We start from the raw sequence: 14,518 nt of genomic DNA, 5'->3' as shown, positions 1-14,518 counted from the left end.
GTCTTCAACACGAGGAATGAATGTAGGATTTTTTCTTTACCACTTTCGCTCCCAAGGTTGGAGCAAAAAAAAAAAAAATAGATACCGTATAGTGAAAAAAATTAATACTTTACCTGAAAAAAAATCCAAGGAATAGCAACACACTGAATTGTTAGCTGTGTTGTGGGCCTATGGGTGATGCCAGTGATAGGCTAACAATAAAAGCGTGTGATTGGCTACTTTGAATTCCTGCACTTTTAACCTCCTCTTCAGATTGGTTGACTGAACCAAGGAAATTTTCCATATGATTGAGAAAAATACCTTTTAGTTTACAAACTTTGGTAAAAATGTACTGTACCCACATTAGTTCAATGTAGCAGTACTTAAGTTAGTCAAATTATTTCCAATTGATGTAATTTCTAGAAATTACTTTCGTATATTTACTTCACTACTGTACTTTTCTTCTGTAGAGTACATGTATACATGAATAATAAAGATTGAAAGTTTCAATATTGTACTACAGTACTTTGTTTTTAGTTACAGATAAGCATTCCATATGAGTGCCAGTTTTGTTTGCTCATAGTCATGAATTAAATTTTATATTTTATAGGTGCTCCTCTACGTACGAACGAGTTACGTTCCTGAGGCTTGTTTGTAAATCCAACTTTACTCTTGTAGATACCAAACGTATTGTAAAAAATGAAAAGATTATGGATATTTAGTACAGCTATACCCTTTAATACAGCCTTAAAGCCTGGCTCACTCTTCTCCTCTTAGGTAATGTTTGTTCTATCTGGAAGTTTCTTCAAAATAATCCAGTCTCATCAACATTAAATGCCTGTTCTGGCAGGTAACCCCCCCTCAGTGATGATGTTTGTATCTCTGAAAGTTTGTAAGTTGAACGTTCTTAAGTAGAGGAGCAACTGTATACTGTATTACTGCAAAATAAACTTTTAATATCTTTTATATAGAAAATGAAAAAGTTTGTTTCCAAATTATAACCACACCACAGACCCATGGATTCTCCATTTTAATAATTAAAAAAAAAATTTGTGGTGGTGTTATGATTTCAGGTGGGCAGATTGTGCGCTCCTTGACCCCGGATATGTTGCCTCGCTCAAAGATGCCCCGTTCACTTAGTGCCCTCGAGACCTACCACAGATCCTCTCCTCTAGGCTTGGACATCCCCACCAGGAGCAAGAGTGTCCTAGACAAACCATCAACTGGGTAAGTTAATTCCTGATGTGTCTGGTAAAAATTCAAAATTAAGATATACTGTACAGTTTATATACATATAGGTAGGTGGGTAGTTTTAGATTACCTCAAGGAGTTATGACCTAGTCTAACCAGCTGTTCCCACCGTGTGGGTAAGCATTGAGGAGGACATCCAGCTGTAAAACTTTGTTGTAACATTCCTGACAGCAACCGGGTCACCCAAAGCTGTGCCCATCGCCTGGTCTCTCTTACATTTTCTAGGCTGGTGCACTGCCTGCACAGAGGGTACTGGGTGAGTATTTCATAGGCTAGTGCTTCTTCTTGAAAGTACAGGAGCCTGAACTCAGGGTTAGCACCCTGAGAAGCTGCTCCATGATCAAGCACATAATACTGCAGTCAGGTTTAGTGCCATATTGTGCAAGAAAGGGTGTCCCTGAAGCTAGTTGTGGTGGGTCAACCAAGGTCACTGGACTGCTCGTTACAGCTTCAGAGTCATGAGTGTGCCAGTAACCACTTTGGTTGTTAGAGAACTCTTTAAAATCCCAAAACATGAAAGATGAAAGAAAATGTTTGGAGAATAACCCCCCCCCAAGTGTCCACCTGAAGGTTCTTTACCCCATCCCACTCCACCTAACCTAACTTAAGATCAGGTTATTTTGAGTGTGCATTAGCTATACAGGTTAGGTCAAGGTCACACATTCCACGCACATTGTTCGAACCTTGCCTGAAGATTTTCCACCCTAGCCTGCTCAACCTGAAGAACCCCCCCCCCCCCTAAACAATGCTTTGGGGAGGATTGAAATACAGATATACTATTTTGATAAACTCCTTAAAACTTGAGTGAATAGACCAGCACATCTGCATTAATGATCACTAGCATCATGCAAGCATTTTTCATATTTCATTCAGAATAATACTGTATTTCCTACTCAGGCATCCACCAAGACGAAGTCAGAGTCTCAACTTAGCAGACGTTACAGACAGTAAAGAGGATGAGAATGAAGTCCACCTGTACACTCTTTCCACTTCTACCCTGCTCTTTCACCTCCTCCACTCACTGTGGGTCTCCTCCTCCCTGGTAAGTTCCTTCCACTGTCATACATAATAGATGAGGATAAGGCCTACTGCGATGAAAGATTCAAGCTCTGGTACTGTACATCTGAGCTAAACAGTATTTAGGGTAGCCTCTTGTAAATACAACCCCCAAGCTTATGTAAGAAATTATTAGATCTTAAACTATTTGTACACTATACCCAACAAATTTTAACCCTTAAGCCCCGGGTTAGGGTGCTGCTGGCAGTAACCCCCCATGGGGTTAAATCGTGAAAAAACTCAACTTTTCAACAAAAAAAAATGTATATATATATATATATATATATAAAATATATAAAAACATAAATAAAAAAAAAAATGGCGGGAAAATAGGCAGAACGTCACCTGGGACACGCAAGTTGGACGTTCTGGAACGTCACCCGGGGCCTAAGGGTTAAAGGTAAAACGTGTCTTGTTTCAAAAGGTGAAATACTGCATTTTCCCGGTACATCATATCATAATTCATCTTAAATTTTGGAAAGCTATATGGAGCTGAAATTTAATTGTCACATGTTTGGAAAATATTGATCAAATCTGTGCTGAAGGTACTGTCTCACATCAACTAGAGTGCATTTTTTCCCAGGTGAGAAAAGATGCCTCTCCTCCTCCTCAAGAGTTACAGCTGATTGGCTGTTACAAATCTGTCCAATTTCGTCCTGAAGTAAAGATGTACAGTATTTCTAAACGAGTTTATTCACATTGACCGTTTTTGACGAGAAATATGTTTAGCTAAATTACACAAAGATATATACATTCATTATTTCAAACATGAGTACAAAGGAAATTTATCAGAAATCTTACATGAATTAACTGTTAAACTTTGGTAGGAAATTGACACTTTCAGAGGACACAAATTACATGTCAATAATACTACAAAATGCAAACACTAGCTTTTTAAAAGATCAGGATCACATTGAAATATTACACGGCCTCTGAAAGTTGGTGGATGAGAGTGACAGACTGGGAACCTTGGCCACTCTAACCATCAGCAGAGGCGGAAAATATGAAGTTGTTCACAGTCATATTTCTCGCCTCTGCTGACGGCCGTGTAATATTTCAATGTGATTCCGATCTTTTAAAATGTTAGTTTTTGCATATTTAAGTATATTACTGATATGTAATTTGTCTTGGTATGCCTTATTGTGGGTAAAAATAAATATACTATATTAATGCGTCCTCTGAAAGCGTCAACTTTCTACCAAAGTTTAACAGTTAATTCATGTAACATTTCTGAAAACTTCCCATGTACTCATGTTTGAAATAATGAATGTATGTATCTTTATATAATTTAGTAAAATATCTTTCTCATCAAAAACGGTCATCCCAACGATTATGAATAAACTGGTTCAGAAATACTGTACAAAATTACTTCAGGATGAAATCGGCAGATTTGCAACAGCCAATCAGCTGTAATTCTTGAGGAGAGGGCAGGGCCTCTCTTGTCAGCTGTGGAAAAGCGCACTATAGTTTGCTCTGGGAAGCTCAGCTGTTGGAGAAAGTATTTGGTTGTTTGTTCATGTTTTCATAAAAAATATTCAGTGAAGCAGACCCCCTTTTTTTTTCATCCTCTTCACCCCTAGTTATTAGTCCATCTGCTTATTGTCCTTGAAAGGCTGTTGTTATCTTTGTCTGGAGGTTAATGGGCCCGCTGTTATTAGTTTGTTTCATAAATGACATGCCTGAATCTGTACATTCCTCCATACAAATGTTTGCGGATAATGCCAAGTTATTTCGGGAAATCAAGAACCAAGCAGACTGTGAAGAGCTGCAGAAGGATCTCTGCGGGCTCCAAGAATGGTTGAAGAAATGGCTGCTGAGATTCAGTGTCAAGAAGTGTAAGAAGATGCACCTGGGGCATACCAACGGTAAGGAGGCGTATCATATGTCCCAACGGGATGAAGAAACGGCACTATTTGAGACTGAATGTGAGAAGGACCTAGGTGTGTATGTTGACAATGAGCTGAAGTTCTCGGGCCATTGCGAGAAGGTAAATCAGGCAAATAAATTATTAGGTCTTATACGATGGTCGTTCAGGTACCTATACGGTCCATCCCTCGTAACGGTCTTCAAGAGTGAAGTGCTTCCCCATCTGGAGTACTGTCACCCTGTCAGTTGATAGAAAATATTCAAAGGAGAGCCACCAGACTGGTGCCTGCACTTCGGCACCTCAACTACCCTGAGAGATAGGAGTGCCTGAACTTGCCGAGCTTATACTACAGATGGGCAAGGGGGGACCTAATTGAGGTGTGTAAGCATCTCAAGGGGCACTACTCGGTCGAGTGTCCTTACCCGGAGCTGGCGGGCACTCTCCCCACAAGGGGTCACAGCTCAAGGTTGAAGACGCCGCAGGTCCAGAAATCTGTGAGGGCATCTTGGAACAATCTGCCAGAAAGTGTTGTGACGGCACCGAGTGTGAGCTCTTTCGAGTCCAGACTTGACCAACACTGGAGCAGGTTCAGATACATTCAGGAGCTGGTGCATGCCCAGTACTTGCCAACAGTGCGTAACAGAGATGTGACAGATCGCCCAAGCGGCTAATGAGCCGATCAGTGGTGAAGAGGATCAAAATACAGTTAAAGAACTATATACTTGTAGTGTATTGCCATAGTTAATAATTATAGGAGTAAACTTTAGCACAAGAATAAAAAATATTTCTCAAACATTCACTATTTTTTTTTTAAGTTGGCTTGTGGATTTTGCTGCAATTTTTAAGCCACACAAATATTTGTTTTAAATTTTAGGTAAATTAATTTAAATCTTTTCAAGAATTCTAGAAATTTTGGCTCGGTTTTCTAATATGCATATGATGATGATAATTGTATATACTATACAGTATCTGTATACTTGAAATATTTATGAAATACTGTATGTACAATAGTTGTGGATGTAATGAATTCTAATGTCTCTCTTAATGCATTTGACTACAGATACAAACCCAAAAGCCGAGGAGGCTACGTCCTGTGTTCCAGGAAGTTTCTCGTGAACATTCGTTGGACCATGCCTTTGGTCAGCTGCGATCAGAACTTTTAGCAGCTTCATCTCTGGAAGTTCAGTTTTCCATCCTGCAAGAATTACAGCATGGAGCGACAAAGTACACCACCATCAGGAGACTTGTCTGGAGGGTCTGTTGTCTCTCATGTTCTCAATATATTTCATGATGTGGTCTGTGTGGCAATATTTTTATTAATTTCTGTGATAATACATGGTACTTGTCAAAATTAAGTTATATACCGTACTTTTGTATTCTGTTCCTAATCGTCAAGTATTTTTTAAAAGAAAATAATACATGTGATGAATCTCGCTTCACCCCTTCAGGATCCTGGCATTATCAATATTATGTACAACTTCATAAAGAAGTACATGAAACTTTCAAGTAATAGTCAGAGATCAAGAAATGTTGAGGAAGAACTACAGTTGCGACAAGATGAATTGGAGGTATTGACACTGACACTGGAGACCCTTGCCACATGTCTTAGAGGAACTCAGCGATGTCCCTTCAAAATGAGGGTAAAAGAATGTGCCACAGTTGTTTCTGTCCTTTACACACTCTTACACTGCACACCTGGGTGGTCCGAACATTATCCTCTTACACTGCACACCTGGGTGGTCTGAACATTATCCTCTTACACTGCACACCTGGGTGGTCCGAACATTATCCTCGCCATGTACTGTATCTGCACCCATCCTTCAATTGTGGCTCTCGACTTAAGACATACACTGTCTTGTTATCTATACATTTTCATAACACTATTTTCTCTTTCAAGAAGTTTGACAACCTTGCACTGTAGTCTTCATTTTATCACATATTTTACCTCATACTTGTGCTTTTGATGTCTGTTTTCCTCAGTGCAGCTTCTACAAGTGTGCACAGATGTCTTGTATCATTGTGAAAGTCAGGCTTACTTTGTTGTTTTTCTCATGACAAGAATCCTGCAACCTTACATAATTCCCTTTTTACTTTAGTGTTTAGTACTGTACATGTATTTCTTAAACCTTCCATCCACAGTAATATGTTACAGAAGACTACAAAGCATATTTATGTAATATATACTTTACAGTACTACGAATTTGTTCAAGAGTTAAATTGAAAAGGTGTCTGTAATACACAAGCGCACTCCATTATGTTCAATAGGCTCTTGCCGTTTCCATTTCTCTCTCCAACCCAAAATTTTTGTTTGTACTTTTGCTTGCTAGTTACCTTGATAAATATTATATTTTATTCAATACAAAATATTTCAACCTCAAAATTATTTCTCAAATTATTTATTGTCTTTACATTTACTGTATTTCTATGCCACTAATCTGCTTGTTAACTGCTTAAGTGATCGGTCACATCTCTGTTATTCACTGTTGGCAAGTATACTGAGCATGCATTGGTTCATGAATATATCTTTACCTTCACCAGTGTTGGTCAAGTCTGGTCTTGAATTAGTTCCCACTAGGTGCTGTCTCAACACTCCCTGGCAGATTGTTCCAAGGATTCACAACTCTTACTGTTGTTTGTCATCCCACCATAAAACAATCTGGATTGAATAAACTACTATTTTTATGATCAATGTACACTCCTCTGCTTCTACTTTTATTGAAGACTTAAATCTTGAGAGTTTTACACAAGGTCATTACAGTATTTTAGCTTTAAATGGTTCAGCAACGTTGATGATATAAATTACAGTTTTTAATTACTGTACTGTATTTATAGTTAAAACTTTGTATAGAAGGTAGATTGATTTGGTAAATGAACTGATTAGACTTTGATGAGTCTGGGTGGAATAAACATGACAGCTAATAAATCACCTAGCTTATACTACAGACGGGCAAGGGGTGACCTAATTGAGGTGTATAAGCATCTCAAGAGGCACTACTCAGTCGAGTGTCCTTACTTGGAGCTGGCTTATGCTCGCCCCACAAGGGGTCACAGCTCAAGATTGAAGAAGCCGCAAGTCCAGAAAACTGTGAGGGCTAACTTTTTCGGAATGAGAGTTATGAACTCTTGGAACAATCTACCAGAAAGTGTTGTGACGGCACCGAGTGTGAGCTCTTTCAAGACAAGACTTGACCAACACTGGAGCGGGTTCAGGTACATTTAGGAGCCGGTGCATGCCCAGTACTTGCCAACAGTGGGTAACAGAGACGTGACTGATCGCCCAAGCGGCTAACGAACCGATCTTTTGGTGAAGAGGATAAAAAAAAGGAAAAGTATTCAGAGGATAAAAAAAAAGGAAAAGTATTCAGAGACGTGACCAAGCGGCTAACGAGCCAATCGGTGGTGAAGAGGATAAAAGTAAATAAATCATTTAGATCAATCAGTCACCTCTCAATTTACACGAATTTAATTTACAAGTTTTTTTAAATAACACTAGTATTAAGTTAATACAGTATCTATTTTTAAGAAAGTTATTTTTTTAAATAGCATGGTTTTGTAAAGAGCGCCAAAGTGCCAGGCAGTATAGTTCAGTATGTACCTCATAGTTTTCCCAGTTTACGAAAAAGGAAAAAGTAACATCACCTGAACCTCAGCCATTGACATCTGGCATCTCTAAAGCTCGCACCTCTCTTCCCCCCATGACCTGCACTGTCATCTGATTCAGATGACTCCCTCCCCCAGTAACACCCCACCTCTCCTCCACCACCACTTGGTTTGCTTCTATTATTGTATTATTATTATTGTTATTATATTATCGTAAATAAAACATATTGAAGGAAATAGCTGAACATTTCCTTTATTTCTTGTGGGATTATTAAGTTTGATTTACACGGCTTTTCTAAAGAACGTGATTATACCATGTAAATTGAGAGATGACTTTGTACAGGTATATATGAAGTCTTTAGAGAATGTGAAAATGTTGATTCACATCCCTCCACTGACTGTTAATTAAATACCCCTGTATAAATATCTGTATACAGTATATATTTTTGTGTGTTATTTGGTTTCCTGAGCCTATTTTTCTCTATCAGTTTAGAATGTTGTTAAGTTGGATACAGCCAAACATAATTGTATGTATGTCATTCTAAGGCGAGGTTAGGCAAACGTCAACGTAGTTTGTCTGTTTTGTTTTTTTCGGCTGCGTCATTTTATTGCTCATTCCTCATTTTTTAAGATGTTTCCAGTTTATAGTTATCATGAAAGGGCGAAAGAAATGAATCCTGTGATATTGTATAAAGATAAAATTTTAAGGGTCATCAGCCAAAAATAAGATGAATCAGGTTAACATTATCAGACATATTTTTCACTTAGGCTCAGGTTGTGCTTTAAGGGTGGCCAAAATTTATTGTCTCCTTGATATGATATAAGAAGCAGAATTACATTAAAATTTTATTATCAGGTACTGAAACACAACAAATGTGAATGTTTACGCAACCTGATAGCTGAGGCAATGCAGACCCCGGAAATTCCTGCCATCTACAAGCTAACCTGTGGACACTGGTTGACTGACTTTAGGGAGTTGTCTTCGCGGGCCTGGTTAAATCTCCCTGAAAAAGAGGTTAGACATTATATTTATCCCTTATCTTAACTGAAGGTTCAGCAATATTATAACTGGCTTTTTATTAATGTTACAACCGAATCCACTAAAACAACCACCCCCATCCCTGTCAGTACTTGTTATATACTAGGAACACATAATGCTGCTTTAATTAGTGTACAGTAGTGTAGTGTACTGTACTGTACTGTAAAACAATTACCTATTTGTCTAATGAGCTAGAATGTGAGCAGTTTCAGATTCCTAGTTTAGTGATTACTTCAAGAGTCAGTGAGGAGGCTTCAGGCTCACTAGGCCAAAACCCAAAGATAGGTTAACCTCTCATCTTGAACAACTTTGTTATGACGTAAATGTGGAAGATGGTTTGATCTTGGCAGTTTCCGACTGCAAGTCAGACTATTCATACCTCCCTTGCCAGACAGTAATACTTATATGAATTTGGACTACATTTACATTACGTATATTTATATAATTACATCGCCCACGGTGACTAGACTATGAACAGTGTGTAGTCATGACTATACAAGTGCGGTGATCACATAGCCCGTGTTTTTCAATTGACCTCCATGTCCAATTGAATGCACAGGTCATCACTAAGTAGCCGGCTACTTAGAAAATACCTACACCTGACGTCTCCAGAATGTGTTGCTGCCGGGTTTTGTATCTGAGTGAAGAACATATGGCTGAAACTTTGCTAAATACTTCCTTGGGATCTCCTGAACACAGAATGACTAATGCCAGCAATTTTAACTCTATCCTGGAGCAACCCCCTAAACTTTGTCCCCATTACTTAATGCCTATTTAATCTGATGAATCTGTTTAATAGCTTATTTACAAGTAAAGTGTAACAGAAAAGGGACAACATGTTTTATGCAATTTTATTGTTCATAATTGTTTTATGACACAAGTGTACTGTACTACTTCAAATCTAATATTGCTGATAAGAGCCAAAACATCCTGAGAACATAATAACACTACTTTTTCCAGGACCAAAATAAAAATGGCCCTCCAAATACTTGGCCGAATCCCCTTTGCTCTGCTCTTAACTTTGCTTTCAACATAAAACCACTTTGATAATTAATTAATCATACAATTTAGAACAAAAACATCCCTAATCTTGGTAACTTTATTAAAATTGCTGTTCCATATTAATTGCAAGTTGGAATATAGCAGTCAGGCTCTGTTACTGCATAAAAGAAACCAACAGTTTGTTTTGGTTTGGAAATGCTAATTTGAAACTGAAGTTAGGTCACAAAGGTAATGAGGTTTAACTAGTATTAAGTACAGTACTGTACGTATAGTACTTGGTTCCTTTGTCTTAGTGTATGAAACTTGGGGAATGGTTTGAGAACCTTCATCATTGTCATTGTTAATAATCCTCAGGATTTTACCTTCTCAACAGGAGAATTTTTTTTTTAAGATTGTTAGGGTAAAATTCTAAATCCAGTACGTAATAATATAAAATTTGACTTCGTGCTGGATATCTTCTCTGACTGATGATGTAACTGGGTGAGAAGGCTGTTTTATAAGAGTTGTATCATTTATTTGATTGCTGCTTCAAATTCTTGAATTATCCTACCCTGTGTCATTGACTGTACTGATAATCTCAGTTGGTCATTCACCAAGGCCTCTATTATCATAAGTAGAGGATTTAAGCATGATTTTTTTTTTAATATAATTTTTGCCACTTATCAGCTTACTAGTCGTTTGGGCGGTCTATCCAGTGTTAGTACAGGAAGAAACTGGGGACTGGGAAACCTGTGATGTTTGGTTGGGTCGCACTGGATAACACCCTTCTCAAGTGTGTCCAGGCTGAGGCTCGAACCCTTGACATACTGTATTGGTGAGAGTTATGCACATTACCTAAGGGCAGAGGGGAGGAGACAAGTGGCCTGGTTCCCTCCCTTTTTCTTTCGTGGAGTTCTAAACTGTTCTTGAACAGCTGGGCACAACAGAATTCAGAATGTCGTCTCAGAATGGATGGTATGTCTGGTTGCGAAGTGACTCTCAATACTTTAAAATAATATATGTTGCTCATTTTATAGAATTTATTGGTGAGAAGAAGTCATTTATTTTGCAATAAAACTTCCTCAGAGAGCATTAAGATTTCTTGTTCGTTTTGTTATATTGCATGACCCTTAGAGTGTTCGAAAACTTTTTGTGGCGAGTTTACATTAGAGTTGGAGAACCAGGATTAACATTGACAAATCTTTTCAATATGAGTGAGAAGAGTGACCACTGATTTAGAAAATTTAAGTGGCTTGACTTGGTAGGTGAACCTATTTTAGAGTTTAGTCTGTTGAATCTGAATCCTTGGTGGCTTTAGAAGCATTTACCAGGCTAGAGAATTGAAGCATGATATTGAATTTAGTTCACTGGACAAGTACTATATAGCTGTTATACAGTATTGTATGTTGTATACATTGGGCAGCATACCCTGCTGCCTAATAATTTCAAATGCCCTGACCATGGTGAACACTGGTAGAAGGAGCTAATGGAGTTTCCTTGTAGCTTGCTTGTCTCCACCCCATAGTTATGTAAGGATAAAATGGAATTTCACACCACGTTCCTGTTTCAAATTTAATAATAAAGAAAATTTGCCAGAAACTTTCTCGGTTACACATTAATGATTTGGGGGGGGGGGGCATTCACTGTACAGCACTGTATGTATCTTAAAAAGAGTTTTTGCGATTATCAAATTATTGAATGCTGTAGTTTAATTAACTTTATGCAAATATTCTTTTTTTAGCTTCTAAAACTAGTACAAGAGGTGACACACATGAGTACAAGTGCTCTCTATGAACTGCTGGGATCTGTCAGCGAGTTCTCCTGGGTGTGTGGGGCCCAGCCTCATAACGATGATGTCATGCCCAGCATAACTACTCTGCTTCAGGTAAGGAAGTGGTGTATAATGTGGGATGTCTCACAAATAGAAGTTCTATAGGTGTGGCAGTAAGAACAAAAAGAATATTGCTAAATACTATTCAGTAAATCCTCTAATTATATCATTCCTTCACCATTGCTGACATGTCAGGGAAGAAGTTCCAATTTAAAATGTCATTTCGAGTTAATGTTTTGAAAATTTGCGTCCCACTGTCACAACTTCAACCATTCCCTACAAACAATTTACTCTTACCATTTCTTTAAGTGTTTAATTATATTTGTTTAGTATGTCATATTTCTAGGCATAAATAAGGCTTTGTTAAGCTTGTTTTATTACTTGATAAGAAATAAGATACCTGTACTGTATTTAAAAAAGCCATTTTTTCTAAAAACAGTTTTTGTGATATAGTCCAGAATGCGACGCCGAGCTTATACCTAGCAATAACTCGCTTTTTTTAAGGTGGTATTTCCTCTAACTGGCTGTAGCCTGACAAAGTCCAGCAATCACAACATATCAGTTTAGATAGCTTGTCACATGTCCTTGTCCCTGTACAAAGCATTACAACAAAGATGTCTTGCAACTTACTCCGACATAATTAAAAAAGAAACTTCAGTGTTTACTGGTTTATATGTGCAAATAAGAAGGCTTTTCTGCATTGAATTTACTTTATTATTTTAATAAGTAATAAGAGATTTAAAACAAGAAAAAGTTTTGTTACTGCCTGGCACAATTGTTGAGTGCATTTGGAGGAGTTTTACTGGGAAAATTTTTCCTAATACTACATAAACTCATCCTTCAGCATGTACCAGTAGAGGGGTGGCTGTCACACAGTGTACCACAGCTGCTGGTACTTCTGCAACCAGAGCGTGGTTGTGAACCCAGTGATGCTGTACTTATCCATCAGTACTGCAGTGTTTTGGCCACACTCCTCCACCACAGTCCACGAGCACTTCAATTTTGTTCTACAAATTATGCAGAAGAATTACGGTATGAGAACCTTGTGTCTTTTTATTATTTATGTATGCTCTACCAAATTTGTATAGTAAGGATTAACTTTTAGGTGTCTGATGCAGTGCTGATAATAATTACAGGGTGTCCATAAATGATTACCCTGATTAAAGTATGAGAGCATACTGTTTTTAGGGTAATCATTTATTATCACCCTGTATGTTATGTATAGCATCCTCTGTTCATTAAGTAGGAGACATAATAGATCAGCATACTGTATACATTTTCAGCTAAGGTTAGTTGCAGTAGAATCTGATTTATATACAATTAAAAAAAATCAGAAATGGGTACATACTGGTACAAGTATAAAACCAATATTTAGCTATAAAAATATGTTCAATCTTGAAAACTTGCTTCATTGTGCATTTATATAACATCTTCTGTATACAGTACGGTACTGTTCTTTATACAATAAGGTTATCATAGATGCTTTTTCCTTTGTACTGTTTAGTATTTCCTTATCTTTTTTGTATATATTTACAGGTACTACGTTCATGAGTCGGTGATAAATTGCCTTGTTGGTGAAACCTGTCCAATCCGACCTCACACGCTGAAATTGGTGCGGATGATAGCTCAGTTGGTTACATCCAAAAATTCTCTTCGAGCCAGATGAAGACAAGACAGCCAAATTTTCAAAGGAGAGGCAACTGAATTGAGGAGGTGTGCCTTCCACTCCTAATACAACTCTTTTAAGATATGACGCACTTCCCTCCTACTTATCGGTCTCCCTCACTCTACTTCCATTTCACTTTGATTCTCCTTCCTTCTCATCCATTTAGCTGTCCAGGCCTTCTCAGTACTCCTGCCTTGACTTTGTCACAATTATTGAAATCCATATTATTGTCTTTCATCATGATGTCATTCTCATTCCTGTTTTCACTATCACCACTTCCCAAACCATTCCATGCATTTTTCTAATTATAATCCTTATTCCCTTGTCCCTGCTCTACAGTCCATATATAAGAAATTAATTTGTATGGCTTAGGTCAGCATACTGTTGTACACAATACACCAGGATGCATTGAAATGAATGGATACTATGAAAAATATATATACTATATACAGGCATCCCCGCGTTACGGAAGGGTTCCGTCCCTGGAAAATTGACATTATCGCGAAATTCTGTAACGCGAAACCTATTTTCCCATTGACTTCCATTATAAAACTGGAGATGCGTTCCTAAGGAATTTTTTCGGCCCCCAAAAAGTAATTCAGGCACTTTTATGAATGCAAATAAACATTTATAAACACATACAATACTGTACAGTACATTAAATAATTTATGATATACCTTCTTAAAACATCAAGTTTAATATCAAATGTAATGCCTTTGCGGCTTCTTTTTGCACTACTGCAGTCACTTCTACTTGGCCTCTTTCCAGTCATCTTGAATAAGGGTAATGCACTGTACTGTACTTACTGTATGTTTGTAAAAGTTAAATCCAACTACTGAGGCGAGAAACATGCGCGCACACTGGATGTAAACAATGGACTGACTCTTCGTGGCGATGCCATGCTTGGCGGTAACAAACACCACGAAAACCACACCAAACAAATTATCACTTAACAAAAAATTATAATTTTATAGTGATTTTTTTTTAATTGTTAAAATTTACCCCAATTTCAGTAAGGGTGGATTTACGGGCCGTAACGCGAAATTATTGGTCATAATTTACAAATTCTGTAAAAGCGAAATTCCGTAACCCGGACTTCCGTAACGCGGGGGATGCCTGTATTAGGACACGTCGCTACCTGGCATTTAATTGCAATTCTCAAAGCCCCCTCCCGCACCCTCCATCACACGCACTGCCACCTTCATCTCTTGCCTTAGAGCAAGCAGTAACGGACAGACAGACGGACA

The 14,518-nt window shown here is 37.9% G+C and overlaps 1 protein-coding gene across 1 annotated transcript in view; it reads left to right on the top strand.

The window, feature by feature from the left end:
- The window catches only part of LOC121856763 (uncharacterized protein C12orf56-like), a 66,798-nt gene extending 52,500 nt beyond the window's left edge, over positions 1-14,298 (top strand). The window contains exons 7-14 of the mRNA XM_042352453.1: positions 1,053-1,206; positions 2,128-2,272; positions 5,214-5,408; positions 5,602-5,793; positions 8,610-8,768; positions 11,515-11,658; positions 12,449-12,636; positions 13,141-14,298. Coding sequence (XP_042208387.1) covers positions 1,053-1,206; positions 2,128-2,272; positions 5,214-5,408; positions 5,602-5,793; positions 8,610-8,768; positions 11,515-11,658; positions 12,449-12,636; positions 13,141-13,270 — 1,307 coding nt within the window. The 3' untranslated portion in view covers positions 13,271-14,298. The remainder of the gene's footprint in view (positions 1-1,052; positions 1,207-2,127; positions 2,273-5,213; positions 5,409-5,601; positions 5,794-8,609; positions 8,769-11,514; positions 11,659-12,448; positions 12,637-13,140) is intronic.
- Positions 14,299-14,518: the final 220 nt, after the last annotated feature.

This window comes from Homarus americanus, unplaced genomic scaffold, assembly GCF_018991925.1.
Source record: "Homarus americanus isolate GMGI-L3 unplaced genomic scaffold, GMGI_Hamer_2.0 scaffold14402, whole genome shotgun sequence".
NCBI classification, from domain to species: Eukaryota; Metazoa; Arthropoda; class Malacostraca; order Decapoda; family Nephropidae; genus Homarus; species Homarus americanus.
Note: the sequence above shows the minus strand (reverse complement) of the source record. Positions and strands in the feature narration are given on the sequence as shown.